General features: G+C 41.5%; 1 protein-coding gene across 25 annotated transcripts in view; it reads right to left on the reverse strand.

The window, feature by feature from the left end:
- Window positions 1-14,914, reverse strand: part of rims2a (regulating synaptic membrane exocytosis 2a) — a 117,885-nt gene that overhangs the window by 21,219 nt on the left and 81,752 nt on the right. For 22 of the 25 annotated variants that reach the window (XM_044034585.1, XM_044034582.1, XM_044034576.1 and 19 more), the window contains 5 exons: window positions 13,151-13,336; window positions 11,622-11,728; window positions 11,360-11,392; window positions 3,315-3,415; window positions 834-1,000 (listed from right to left, as the gene is read on the reverse strand). In XM_044034585.1, the coding sequence (XP_043890520.1) occupies window positions 834-1,000; window positions 3,315-3,415; window positions 11,360-11,392; window positions 11,622-11,728; window positions 13,151-13,336 (594 nt within the window). Of the gene's footprint in view, window positions 1-9; window positions 145-833; window positions 1,001-3,314; window positions 3,416-11,359; window positions 11,393-11,621; window positions 11,729-13,150; window positions 13,337-14,914 lie in introns of those variants that run through there. The other 3 variants (XM_044034584.1, XM_044034569.1, XM_044034591.1) reach the window with 3 other exon arrangements.

Raw genomic sequence — 14,914 nt, forward strand, 5'->3', positions numbered from 1 at the left:
ACAAGTTACCTGAGGTCAGTCTCTGAGATACTCCTCTGGTGAAAGTCCTCTTCTTTCTCCACCAAATCCTCCTCATGCTCCTTGTCTGTGTCTACCTCGCCCCCTGCTTCCTTTCTCCCTCCCTGCATCCTACACTCTTTACTGTCCCTCCCTCCTCCTCCTCCTTCTCCTCGTCCTCCCTCTCCCACCTCCACCTCCTCTTGAACCTCTCCTAAGTGCTCATCCCCTTCCCGAGACAGGCTCCTTGATCGCAACTGAAGACTGAAGACATAGATCGAGGCAAAACGGGGAAGCACATGCAAAGCAGAGAGAAAGCCAAAAAAAAAAAGCATGAACAGAGTTAAGAATAGAACAAGAGACAAACACAGAGACAGAGTCCAGCCAAGTTCAAAAGCAGACTGAGTGATGATAATAATAGAAAACAGAAATGCAGACTTTCTGCAAGGCGCCATGCAATTTATTATTTCTTCTTTTTTTTTTTCTTCTTTGCTTTGGAGTGAGATGACACCCAAAGATATGAAATGTGGTTTTTGTTACAGTGTTTGTTGCCAGATATGGACAAACTTCCCCCCAACAGCCTGAATGAGTTGAGTTCAACCATTTGGTTCCAGATGTTTGTAAAGCAGAGCCAAACCTGAACTCACCGCAGAGAGAGAACAACAGACGGTGCTCTCTCTTCTTGTAATTATCCAAGTGCAAACAATTTCACGGATGAAATTGCCTGAAAGTGGCTACATGTATGCAAAGAAAAGTTCACAGCTGAGGGGAGGATTTGCCCATTATCCTCAGAGTGAGGATAAGTTAACTGTCCCACGGTGTGGATGTGAGCCTACCGGATCTTGCGATTTCCTTGTGGTCTTTCGGACTGGACAGACATGTAGCTCGTGCTGCTGAACCGAGAGGCGCTACTGGTTCTCGACACAGCGGACACGTCGCTTACATCGCTGTCCGACGACTTGGCTGACAGGTTATCCGAGCCCCGCGGATCTCTGCCAGAACGCTGCAGAGCAGGAAAAAAAAAAAAAACAGAGCAAATTAGATCCAAAGCTCATTATCATGGTGTGGATGATGTCATGTAACACAGAAAAATGCACAGTGTGGTAAATTTACATAAAACATAAAACGAGACGAAAGGGTAAGGACTGCTCTGAAACACCACTCACGGGCCTTTAGATTATTTAAGGACAAATAATGATGGGGATAGGTTGTGCTGCTGAGGTGAAGACTCATTAGTAGAGCTCACGGAGAAGACGACAGAAAGTGCCATGATATTTCTGCATGTTGCCAATCACGTGTGCCTCTTTCAAAAGGTCAGATTGTTTAAGGAGAATAAAAATACCGAGCGGAAAGTTCAGTACTTCACAATGTGGAATACAGTGTGGTAAATTAGTATGATCTGATGATTTAGAGGAGAGCTCTTAAACTATATCTGTTTGTTGAAGATTGATTTCCATCTTCTAATAACTGAAAACTTTTGAAATACTAATACTTTACTGAATATTGTGCACTACAACACACTTGAAGCACTCACCTACTTTTTAAGGAAAATTTATTGTTTTTATTTCTTTTTATTTCTGTATATTCATCTGACATATAATGAGTCACTTTTTTTTTTAGACATTACGGCAGAACCAATATTTGAAATCATAAAGTACGTCACACACACACACACCTCGAGTCATTGGCCTTTTCTGTAGTTCTGTAGTTTCTGGTTCATAATGCAACTTTCCCATTTCCATCATGTACATTACATAATCTAATGTGTTTGAATGTGTTTTGAATACAATATTAACAACAGTGGAAATTTTGACTTCAGCTTCTGAATTATACTAAAATGAAAGAAAAATCCAATAATACGATGAATGGCAGAATATTAACCATAATACTTCTTATATACTTCTATAGACTATTTATAGTACTATGGACACAATATATTCTACAATTCATCTCACTGGAGGATTGTGACAGTGATGAAGTCATTAACTTTAGGGTCATTAATCCTGTTAATGGGGCACTTTATACTTTTCAGACAGTTTCTCAGGATGTAAAAATCTGACATGTCAATGGTTTTGTGATGTAAGTTTGGTGCAAAGTATTGAACCGTTTACTTTTTTGTCTGTCTGTTCAGAGCTGGACAGACTGTGTAGGATTGTTTGGCCTTGGTAGACAAACGTACTGCCAATATAGTTATAGATGTTTTTACTTTATTAAAATTCAAATGCAGGAATGTTCTGTGTCTCCAGCACTGGACGCCAGATGGCATGTGACATATAGTTGGCTCTTATTTTTTTTCCCCCTTAAACTTGCTTTGCACTGGTACTTCCTTGGAAGGTCATCTGATCAGGGATGACAACCCTTGGCACGTATCCAGTCCAAGAAGATTTGTGATACTCGATGTGTATAAAATATCCTCAGTGTGTGTCCTTCTAGTGGAATGTTTACTGTAAAAGAAGCTAAACTGGGTGTTACAGTAACTGTTCAGCATTACGCTGCGGTTTAAGACCAGGCACTCAGAGGTCTTGTTTAATAATAGTGAGAGCATTGTTTTGTCAATGGCATTTCCAAGCAGGATAATGTTCAACAGTCAAGGACAACTGAGCTTAATCTGCTTTTTATAGACTCTTAGCAGACACAGCAGGAGCTTCTAATGCAAGGGTTTTCATAACACGGACTTAAAAGGAGAGCTGGACACAGACAGTCTTTGTCTTAGACGTCTAAACATGCTCAGCACTTCTGCTGAACAGAGTATAGTAAACACTTGACTCTGCACACGCTCACTGTCACATTCCTTCAATTTACAGCAAAAGCCTTAAAGGCTCGGCACGCACAGATGACGGACAGAAAACACAATCTTCTTACTTCTGTACAATGGATGTGTGTGAAAATGTGTTTGTACATTTCAGAGCATTGAGGAACGACACAAGAGAGGTCCAGAGCTCCTTTTCCAAACACACTTTGTCCTTGGAAGACGCTCTTTGAATCATCCTGAACATCAGGACAGGACATTGTTCCTGGAAAGTTCTGTTGCCTTAAAACAATCCATATGAAGAGAGGAATACTGTATATTTAACATTCTCTCCTATTAGGGGGGAAGTGAACTCTTTCCAAATCGAATGTGTTTATCACATGTCCTGTTTGTGTGACTGTTTGTGTGCAAACATCAGTGCGCGTGCGCAGTGTCATTCTGTGTTCATGCTTGGCCGAAGTGTGCCATACGGCGCTAACGCATAGTGCACCCGTGCAAGCACTATACCAGAGGCACATGTTGTTTGAGAAGTGGAGCACACATCCAGTATAGACGGACATGTGCTTACCTTGTGGTAGTCCTGCTCCAGTCTGGAGTCAGAGCCAGCTCCCTGCTTGTATTTGTTCATCTTCAGTTTCATTTGCCTGGTCCTCTCCTCCATGTCCAGACCTGAGCACAGAGACAAGGGACGATCACAACAGTCGGCTCGTTTAGTGACCAAGGCCTGATGGAAGGACAAACTGTTGGTGGTGAGAGACAAGCTTCTGCTGAGCCATAAGCCATGAGCCATGACAAGGACAGGTCGAATGGAGAAAAAAGCTGAATGGTCGGCTGTTTCTCAAAAGAAAACCAAAAAACAAACACAACACAACAAACACAAACCAAAAAAAAAATGCTGATTTGTAAAGGTAACTGCTCCGTTTGTAACCAGTGATCCCAACCACCCATATTTCTTTCTTTTTTTTAAATCCAATTAAAAGCATAATTCAATAATCCTCCTACACAATAAACACAAAGCCAAATGACTACTGTCAACAAAGTTTGCAACACCCGGTAATGCCTGTTTGTCGACCTTGTTGCAAAATTGTTTAAACGAGTGTCTAGATAAATGTCAATCCTTTGACAACAACTAAATAAATGAGTGCAGTAATCGGTCAACACATCTATCTAGGCTAAAACTCAAACACTTATTTTGCCCGTTATATCTTCTCTTACATTTAGTGTAAGCACTTTGCTTAGTTTAGCATGTTTTTGCACTATGAATACATCACACCATAATCAATACACACACTCAGCCCTGGTCTGTGATAATGCCACTATGCACATTGTTGTACAGCTAAAATTGAACCACAAATACACCATGCTGGTACATATTTCATAAAAAAAAATAAAAAAGCAACTAACTATAAGCTGTTTCCTGTTTCAGCTGTCGCTCCATTCTCTCCACTTGCTTTCCATCTCTACTTTTGTGTCAGATGATACCGATGACAAATAAAGTGCAGATGAGTGACATGCCCACATAGAGTGCGCCTATAGCTTCACATACACATACAAAAAAAGCCAAAGCTGGGAGTTTGAAATGCACAGGTGATTTTCTCCCATGAGGATTATTTATCTACTTCTCGCGGCCACTGAATTTGAAATTAAACATGTCTATGAGGCTAAAGGTGGATTACTGGTCATTTTATCCTGCGGCCTATGCTTATAATTGTGTGTGTGCATTAATGGTAATTAATCAATTAATTACTTAATCAGGCCAAGACTACCACTCTTGTGATTACAATGTTTTCTTAAGGGGACACTTTGACTGTCCAAGAAATATCCACTGAAAACAAAACTGCTTTGCCACAGCTACTAGACCATATTATAATTAATACCATTAATTTGCATGCCCACATTTAAAAACACGGTGTTCAGGCTGAAAAAGAACACAACTCTATTTAAAACTGCTTCTTATTGACTTATTTTATAGAACTACATCAGATTATCAGTGCTGGAATTGGACATAGCTTTTCACTATAGGGGGACAGAAAGTAGTTGGTCAAAATACCATAATATTATTGTAGCCCAATGTAAAAATATGTCTTTTATTTTTTTAGATTATCTGAGAAGCTCACATTGACAAGAATATCTGAGGAAATTCCCTAAAACTTAACACATTCTGAATGTCCAAATATCTGAGTCAATGAAGTAATTTATTAAAGCACACACACGTTTTGACCATGCTTCATCTTTTAGTCAGTTCCTGCACTAAAGGATATTTTTGGTTGTTGAAATATCTTTAAATAGGCGACAAATAATCAGTCCAAAAATGACGCAATGTCATGTTTTTTAAAGTAGAAAATAACACTCTGTCTCATGTCAAAACAATAACACTGACCGAACATTACCATGCTTGTATGAACCGAAAAAGCCCAAACTGTCTGTCCACATTTTATTTTAAAAAGCACAAAAACATCACCCACAGAGTTCACACAGCACCAGAGAATGGTGGCAAGCAAAGCAGGAAAAGAAAAGATGACTGAGATGAAGGGAAGTGGATTGGGAAGGGCAAGGCAGGTAGACACACCGATTTAATAGTAGTAGAAGAAGAGGAAGCCGAGTCAGAAAAGGGGGGAGGGAAAGAAGAAGAAGAAGGGACAGACCTGAGGTAGTCCAACTTGGTGAGTCCGTGTCTTCTGGGATCACATCACAGAATGGACAGACACAGACAGAGGAGAGGACGATGGATGTGAGAGGATGCACGGAGGGTAAGGGGATAGACGGAGGAGGTGAGGAAGGACGGGTGAAGGGTGACGCCATCACCGTGATGACCGAATGTGGCAGGTTTTTGAGGGTCACAGTGAACAGAAGGAGGGGTTGGGAGGGTGGGAGGGAGGGAGGGAGGAAGGGGGACATAACGCGACAACAATACGACACGACAATGACAACACAACAAGCACAGAACAAAGAAATAAAATCATAGTATACCAAGAACACACAAACTCCACCATGGGCACAGTGACAAGTCAAAATAGAGCAAGAGGGAGTGAGGCCAGGTGAGGCTGAGGTAGAGGCTACAAGTTAAGTTAATCAGAAATTAGAAAAAGAGGGAGGTTGGGAAGGTGAGGTTCTGTGCTCTAAAGGAAAAAAGAGCTGAAACAGTAAAAAAGATGTTAATGTACCCAGCTGGACAGAAGCCTGGGACCTCTGACAACAGGAGTGGAAGAGGGGGGGAAGAGGAAAGGAGGGTAAAAGGAAAAGGAAAAGTGGATGCCACTTGACTCTGCATGGGGCAACTGTGGGGAGACAGCCTGGAAAAATAAAAGAAAAGAAAGAAAAAAACGACACAAACTGAAAGCACAGAGCAGCGAGCACAAAAGAGAGCGCCGACTAGGAATAGAAGCAAGATGTGTAAAAATTGAGGTACCTGAGAAGTGCACGCACACACACACACACACACACTGCACACACACACATGCACACACACACACACACACACACAAAAGCATGAGCTAAAGTATCTCTTCACAGTATTTATGTCCTTCTTGCCTTCCTTCCCTCTCCTCATCCCGATGACACCCTGAATATTATGACACTTTTATCTCCAGCAGATGAACAGATCAGCAACCAGGACACTTCCGCATGTGTTTACTTCCACGTCAGGACCCCCACACTCCACGACCCCACTCAGAGTCACGCCGTCTGACTAATCTCCACGCCTGGAGTCTGAATCTTAATCCCAAAACCAACAGTGACAGTCAGGAGGGCAAAAGAAGCCCACCCTATGAGAATTAACAGAATTTGCATTTAACTCAATTAGTGCTTCATTAGGGTGAATAATGAAGTGTCACATGAATAAAAATGACAACATGAGACATCTGCCTCATCAGCTTTCATCTCTTTGTGGCAGGTAACAACCCCTCATTAGGGAGTCGAATGATAATCAAGAGAGCAAGTGATTTCCTTCCCCCCCTTAGTTGGGATGCACCATGGAGGTCATCAGGTGAAGGGAATTGTATAATATAATAAAACAGAGACGGGAGATTGAAACAGCAGAGCGAGTTAGTGTGGTCAGTGGGTTCATACACTGAGTAATAATACATGCCCCTCAATGAAAAATGATTTTAAAGACTTGATATGTACACACAACGGCAAGTAATGACCAGATTATAGGTTATTACAAAGGCAGTTTTTTTTTTTAATCCAGATGTCAATCAATGGAAGGGACAAAATCTCCACAACAAAAAATGTGCCAACATGGACCAGGACAATTGTTACTGAGCTTTGAGGGACGTGAAAGCATAGCCCCCAATGCCATGATACTATATAATAAAAGTGGTTTGGCTCAGTTGAATTTTCATTTTAAAAGTCTATCTTGCAGCATCACACGACATAGCAGACTTTAATATAAGGCGTCATCAACACGGGATGTTTGTGTAAGTCAAGAGTTGTAAGGCACCGATTATACGTGAGAAAAAGAGACGAGAATCCATCACAGTTTGATTCTGAGCGTCGTTAACCTTCAGCACAAAGCAGCTTATTGGAAGTGTCACTTGTGTCACACTGCAACCAAAATAAAATAAAATGACAGAGGTTACATCCAAACTCAACCAGTGGACCTTCTAATAAAAAATGAGCTCCAAATGACACAAACAGTAATTGTGTGTGCGTCACAGATACAGTCTGATAAATGACATCTTCTGCAAATAATAGTTCACATTGTGACATATAGGGAAATATAAATAAGGCTTCATTTACAGGGAGGCGAAGATGAGTTTCCATGGAAGCATATTAAGGTAATTCAGACAATGTAGCACATCAAGACACTGGTGCCATTACCGTAGCAACGCAGTTCATGTTTCTCAGTCCCACAACATGTGGACGGCAACACGACAGAATGTCAACAGGATGAACTTCGTTAAGAGTGTGAAAATGTAAAACTCTACTTGTATTTTTGCAATGTTACTCGTTTTAGGAAATTATTCTACGCCAGGAATGACTTTAATGATAAATGATCAACCACCAGCTTCAGGCTGCACGGCAAAAACCACACGAGGAGGAAGAGACAGAAAAGAGAAGGGCGCCATCAAGAGGCTGACCTGGGCAACCAACAACTCAAATAACTGTGCCAGCATTGAGATTGTTATTCTAAATAGTTTCTGCTTTACATTGTCCAGGTCTACCTTTGGTGCAGTTGGACGCCAGCTAAAAAAAAAGGCTCCACACAAAGTACAGAGGCCTGAACAACAAACAACCCATTGTCTTTGTTTTATTATTATTCTGGAGCAACACCGAGTTCATGTGAGGCTGACGGTGATAGTTTAAATATTTGATGACGACAGTATTTTCTATACATCTGTGAGATTAAACTCTGGGTTGGTGGACTGCTATAAAGCAACAATGCCGCTTTATAGCTTTGCTAAATCAATCTCTTTTTTTATCTCCACTTTTGTCATTTTTTCTTATATATATAAATGACATATTCAATTACCCAAATTATATATGAGTAAACGGAGAAAATAGGAACAACAAATGACGGCTACAAAGAGTCAAAGTGACACTCGAGGTTACGCTCTTTCCATTAAGCCATAACATCAGTGCATAATTACAAGGTGTTTTGACAGATGCTGTCAAATGGCATGTTTAAAAAATGAATTTAACATATTGGTTCTATAACTAAGACTAGACTGTACACCTGCCTGGTTTCATACCCCTTTGTGTTGGTTTGTAGTGATATCCTGGCGAGATATACATATACATATACATATATACATATACATATTTTTCTTTTTCTTTTTATTTTTATTTTTATTCTTATTTTTACTTTTATTCGATTCTCACCTTTCTTAACTGAGCTGTTGTGAATGTGTGTTTCCCCCCTGGGGGAGGAATAAAGTCATTCAATTCAATTCAATTCAATTCAATGTATATTGTATATACACATGAATGGGTTGTTCATTGTTCCTAGAAAGTGTCAGAAATCCACACCCACACCAACTAACCTTCAGCAGTGAGGGAGGGGTGTGGCTGTGACCCTCCATCAGACAGAGAGCCATTCAGCCCTCGCTGCTGGTCCTCCCATGTCACCTCTACAGTAAGACACACATGCACACACATACACACACACACTGGTTTGGATACTACATTATAGTAGTATAGTAGTAACACTGTCCAAGATGAATCGTTACAGAACGTTCTCCAAAAGAAAAAAATCACTGTTTTAAGCAGATCACAGATGCACTAGCTGTGTATAGTAACCATGGACAGCTCCTCAACCAACATCATGAGTTTTGCTCCATCTGCTGGCCGTCAGCGGTAACACCACTTCAACGCTCTGAAAACGTGACGTTGTCCCTGCCGTACCTCAACAGCTAAGGCAAAAGATCCAGGACGTACAACACATCATCATAATTATTAATAAAGTATAAATGAAAATGAAAATATAATGAAATTATCTGTCGTGTGGGAGAATTGTGCAGGGTGTGCATTCAACGTGTCCAACTGAAATGATTGACATAAAGGAAAATGAGAATAAATCAGCAAAAATCAGAATAATATCAGTTTTAGCTTCATCCATTTGAACTCTGCTATTTGTTTAGTGTGAGTGAACCCAGAAAGAATGAGCTCAGGTCAGTGTATGTAATGAATTACAGACAAAGGAAGTTTGCAGAGAAGGACTTTTACTTTTTTTCTTCTTTTTTTAAACAGTGTTGAGATGAACAGCTACCAGTTAACGTCACCCACAAAAATCTCGTGTTGACTAAATTAAACCCACACAGCAAAGTCACACCAAAATCACACTGTCCAGATGACTTGCCTTTCCTCCCATTTACAGGTAGACCTTGGGCTTTTTCCTCACAGTCTGTTGCTATAGGGGAGACAGATGGAGGCCCGTGAAACTCATAGTACTGTAAGTTACATCTGCACAAAAGGAGCAGAGCTATTCCAATAGCTGACACCAAGCCTTAATTTAAATATAAAGCGACAACACAAACATGTTCTTTTGATTATATACACTAAAAGTACAACATATGGCTTTCATAAGAGAATTATGGGAAAAGAAATGGAGAATATGTTTTTTTTAGAGACTCTACGTGAGCTTCCACTGAGTCAGTCTGCGCACCAGCTATGACAATGTTGAGTAACACTGCCACAGTCAAAGGACACACTCAAGCTACACAAACAGATGGGAAAGTAGGAAGTGCAAACTGTGCGGGACTCCAGTTTGTGCCAACAGTCTGGCCACTCATTCAGGCCTGTGGAGGAATGCAATCTACTTTTCTGTGCTCTTTCTCTCACCATCCAAGACAAAGTGAAAGAAAATAATGAATGCAAATAAACATGGGTATTTCTTGTCCATGAAAGGACTTAAGAGAAGTGAGGAAAACACTTGATTCAGAGCAGGTTTCTAGGTAAATGTGTGTAATAATAAACACACCTGGGCGACCATTTTGGGTCTCAGGTTCCCCAAGCTCCCCTGCCGCTCCCTCTGAGGAGTTGCCACAGGAACAGATGAGGTGTAAGAAAATGTGGGAAGTGCAAGTGCAGTAAGACAAAAAAAAAAGTGGCAAGGTTTATCAACAGTCCAGCTCAGCAAGGGGCAATAATACAGATCCAGTCCTTAAAAAAACTAGACACACACACACACGCATTACATAAACTGAGTGCCATACGGCTCAGTGGGAGCTGTATCACAAGTTCAGATCAATATCTCCCTCCCACTGTCCACACATTGCCACTGTCCTAAAAGGCACAGTACAGCTACAGAGCTTAAGATAAATACCAACACAAAAAAAGACAACAGAAATCGGAAAGGACTGACTACTGAGAGAAAAAGCTAAATGAGAGACTGTGTCAGGAATATACTGGAAGAAGGACAGAAGATCAAAATGAGCGGCAGAGCAGTTCAGACAGAGCTTCAGAGCGATAAAAAATATGGCACAGATACAGAAGGAGGATGGGACAGAAAGAGAGAGAGAGAGAGAGCGAGAGAGCCCTCATGGACTCTGACAGTGATGAAAGAGTTCTGCAAAGTACATTGACGAATTCCCCAGAACTGCCTAAGCTATTCCCCCCTCTCTGTCTTTGTCCCAGTCTCTAATCACTGTAAATCTACAGCATCTGATAAATAAAAAAAATGTTCTTTTAATGTTTTCATCACAGTGCCTCTGCAGTACATGGCACACGGTGCTAGGACAACACATAACAGTTACAGGAGTGCTGAGGACCAGGACTGACTTCAAACATCACTTCATTATCATTGTCTGGAGCATACGCTGTTTAAACCAATACAGTGGGGCTTGGGGAAGTGTCTCAGCAGTCCTGAATAAATCCATAATTTTCAAAACAAATTGTCACAATTTGAGGCAACATTTGAACACAACACCAGCACGGTCGACAGCAGGATCCAGACACATCTACAGGTAAGTACGACACTGTGGCACAGGACAACTCGACTGTACATTCAACAGCGCTGCAACAGAAGGAGGGTTCATGGAGCACAGGAAAATCTGAGCCTCCGCTGAACCCAGCCACCTGCAGTTGCAGACAGGGTTTTGGCCTTCAGAGTCAGGTGTGGCTCAACAGACACTCCCAGTCTGAAAGACTAAACCCGCACATTCAGGTACAGACCTTCACAAGGCTCTGTTCCTTCGTCTCCATCTTCTGAGAGAAAAATGGAAAAGGAATCGAGTAGAGAGAGTTATGCACGAAAGGGCTACAGTACACACCAACAATACACAACACTCAAGGAGAGATACGCTTGTACATATATTATAATCTATAGCTTTTGAAGAGAGGGTCCTGACCACACTCGTCTACATTCCCTGTGTTTGAGACTCTCTATAAACAGTAACCCTGCAATACATGAATACAAAACAGCCAGTGGACTTACTTCTGTCCTTCCCCGTGTGTGGAAGCTGGGGTAGTTGCCGTCCCCGTCTGCTGGACATCGGGGTACTGGTGGGACTGGTCTGGACTGATCCACTGCGAGGATGCGCCCTATATGACAAAAAAAAAGCAGTGGACACGGTGTGTGAGCCAGCAGTCAGGACAGGAGCTGATGGTGGATGGGCCAGGCCAGGCCAGGCCGGGCCATGTCGCACCCACATCACAGCCTGAGAAAAGCAGACCATTTCCAAAAAGACATCAATGTGACCAGATTTAACCCATTAACTAAGATCACACTCACTGTGTTACTGTGCAGACTAAATAGGAGGTAGAAAATGATCCTAATTAACAGAAATTTAATTAAAATCATGTCTCTTGTGTCTCCGAATATAAAACCAAAGCACACAGCAAAATGATGTTTTGGCACATGGCATGGAGGTGAAGGGATACATCAAGTGTTGGGAACTGAGCTGCAATAAAAAAATTAAAAAAAGATGCAGTGAATCGCATGTACAGTCGACTCATCACGCTGTAAGAAGAGAAGAGTTCAATGCAGGAAACAGCAGACCAGTGCGACCATGCGTTCATACTGTCCCCAAAAGGCTTCAAAACAAAACAAAAAAACAGGAGAGAGAAAGTAAAGGAGAATGCCATTGCAGGGTACACGGCATCAGTTGATGTTAGTGATGAAAATCAAAATCAAATGTTGGCCCAACACTGCTATACTCACGCAAGCGTATGAACAGTGTGTTCCAAATGAAAACGGGTCAGCAAGCTATCTACTCTCTTAGGATTGCCGTGCCTGGGACATGTGTAAAGAAAATTCAGCACTGGGGGGGCTTTTGGGGAGAAAAATAAAAAAATAAAGGGGCTAAATGGGTAGTGTGAGGGGGAGGTGAGGTGAGGCGGGGTGGGTTGGGGTGAAGGCAGAGGAGCAGGGTATTGGGAGGAAGGTAGAGGGAGAGAGAGGGAAGGAGGTGGTGGTGGATGGTGGTTTCTCTGGTTCATTCTGTGAGTTAGTCAGGCTTGGGGGTGGGTGGGAGCTCATGGGACGGACTCTGTACTGGCTTGGTTCTACAGAGCAAATGGTTAGCAGAGGTGGAGCAGCTCTGGGGGCAGAAATAATCTTACTGGTTGATTTGAAGACTTTGTACTCACCTCCTGGCAATAGCTGGGCTTCTAGATGAGTAAAGCCTTATCTAACGAGCATAAAATGAACATATATATATATATATATATGGTAAACATAGGTAGCCCGCCTTCAAGCTAACTTAATTGACCTTTGCAGTTTATATAACACTCCTTCCCATTGCCAGAATATGTAAAATTTGGTTTTAATGTATTAATGAAGCTTTATTCTAATAGCAATGGCAAAAATGGGACGGTTCCTTGGATCTTCTCAATGATGCTTAAACCTAATGTTTAAATTATTTCTCCCTCCAGAGCGGCTTTGCCTCAGGACAATGATGGCACTACTACAGCTCCAGTTGCTCCTGCGTGTTAAACTGGTGAATGCTCCAATCTGGGTCACACCTCGTCAAGGCAGGTGAGGGGGGGGCGGACCTCCCAGATGGCAGAGACGGCATGGACCTCATGAGCGAAGAGTCGTGGGGGCGTTCAGTGGAGCGCGAGCGGGAAGAGGGCCGCTCTATAGTGGGCCGCTGGTCTGCGGAGCGGGACCTGCTGTGATACTCGTGTCTATCCATGGCTCCGTGGTTCCTACAGAGGTTAGTGAGAGATAGGCAGGCACTCAGTGGGACCAAAGCAGCGCAGCGACAGAACGCTGGTTAGGACGGCCAGTATGGAGGACACAAACGTTTGGTGCTCCACACAGATGTGCGAGTGTCTATAAGGGCTGTACCTGTGTTATCGCATGTTTTGACTCAATTCATTACAACATTTCTAATGATTGCTGACAATTCTGTTGACATATTTAATCTCATGGACCAAACATGTGTTTATACACACGTTTTGTCCTATACTGGACAATAAATCAAAAATCTGAAACTCATTTCAAACATGCACAATGACACAAAACTGGTAATGCTGTATTTGAAACTTACAACAATACAGGTCTGTCCCCTCGAGTGAAGGAGTCATATTATTCCACTGCAGTTAGAACTTAATGAAGCAAAAACTAAATGTTCTATGGACACTGAGGTTTTTTTTTTTTTTCTTGAAACTGAACAATACAATTCAACTTGAAATTCTTCACAATTAACATTAACACTTTGTGTGTAATTCTTAACAAGGAGATGTCTTATTTGATTTCAAGGGTGGACAGAGGGTGGGGCAGCTCCTCTGTGGTTATGGTCCCTGTAGTGAATTAACAGTGAAGTCGTCAGGGTGTGCACACGTAGCGGGGACCATGTGCAGAATAACGTGGCAGGTGTGTGTTCATTTTGTTGTGTCGTGTTTGCGGTCGAGTGAAATGTGAGGGAAAGGTGTAAAGTGTATCTTTAAGATTGCACTGGGCTTGTTAAATCCGTTATTTCCTGAATAATGACCGACCATTATTCTTGGAAGTATCTTTGGCACAGTGAGGATAAATGCAGATCTTGTCAGACTGAAGTACTGTTGGGGGTGAAAAAGCAGGTTAAGTTTTCAACTGGAAAAATCACTCACTGTACAAGGATATTGTTTACCTTTGCAATAACAAGAAAAGGAAAAAAAATAGTTGAATACACATACAAAATGGCATAAAACTGCATATATCAAAGCATTCAAAAGGCACATTCAACATTTGAGCATGCATACTGTTTGGGGAAACTGTAAATGTTCACACATTTGCGAAATATGTACATTTATCTTTAATGTATCTTTTCAAACTATATAAGAATAGTTAGTCTAATGTCCTCTTGCCGTATGAGAATTTGTACTCTGTGTTATCAAAGGCTTTCGTAGCATTAAAACATACATCTACATTAATAGTCATCAGTGGGTTCCCATCACGTGATTGCTACAGCTGAGGAATTATGGGTAATGTGATGGTTATATTTATTAGGCATCAAACGCCTCACGAGGGGTAAGTTGACAGACGTCGCCATGACGAACGCCAGCTCATTATATTCTTACTGGTTTTCAGAGTTTTGATACTGAATGCTTATATAAGTTTAATGCTTACAGGTGCCTGTGGGCTTTGTCCAGCTGGAAGTGCACTCTAAACCAATGCACTTAAAACAACGGAATAATAATAATAATAACAATAATAATAATAATAATAATAATAAAACAAACAAGGTTATCATGTTTTTTGGAGGAGAAATGAGGAATGAAGACATTTTGCCAAAAGGCTCA

Source organism: Solea senegalensis, linkage group LG9 (genome assembly GCF_019176455.1).
Source record: "Solea senegalensis isolate Sse05_10M linkage group LG9, IFAPA_SoseM_1, whole genome shotgun sequence".
NCBI lineage: Eukaryota > Metazoa > Chordata > Actinopteri > Pleuronectiformes > Soleidae > Solea > Solea senegalensis.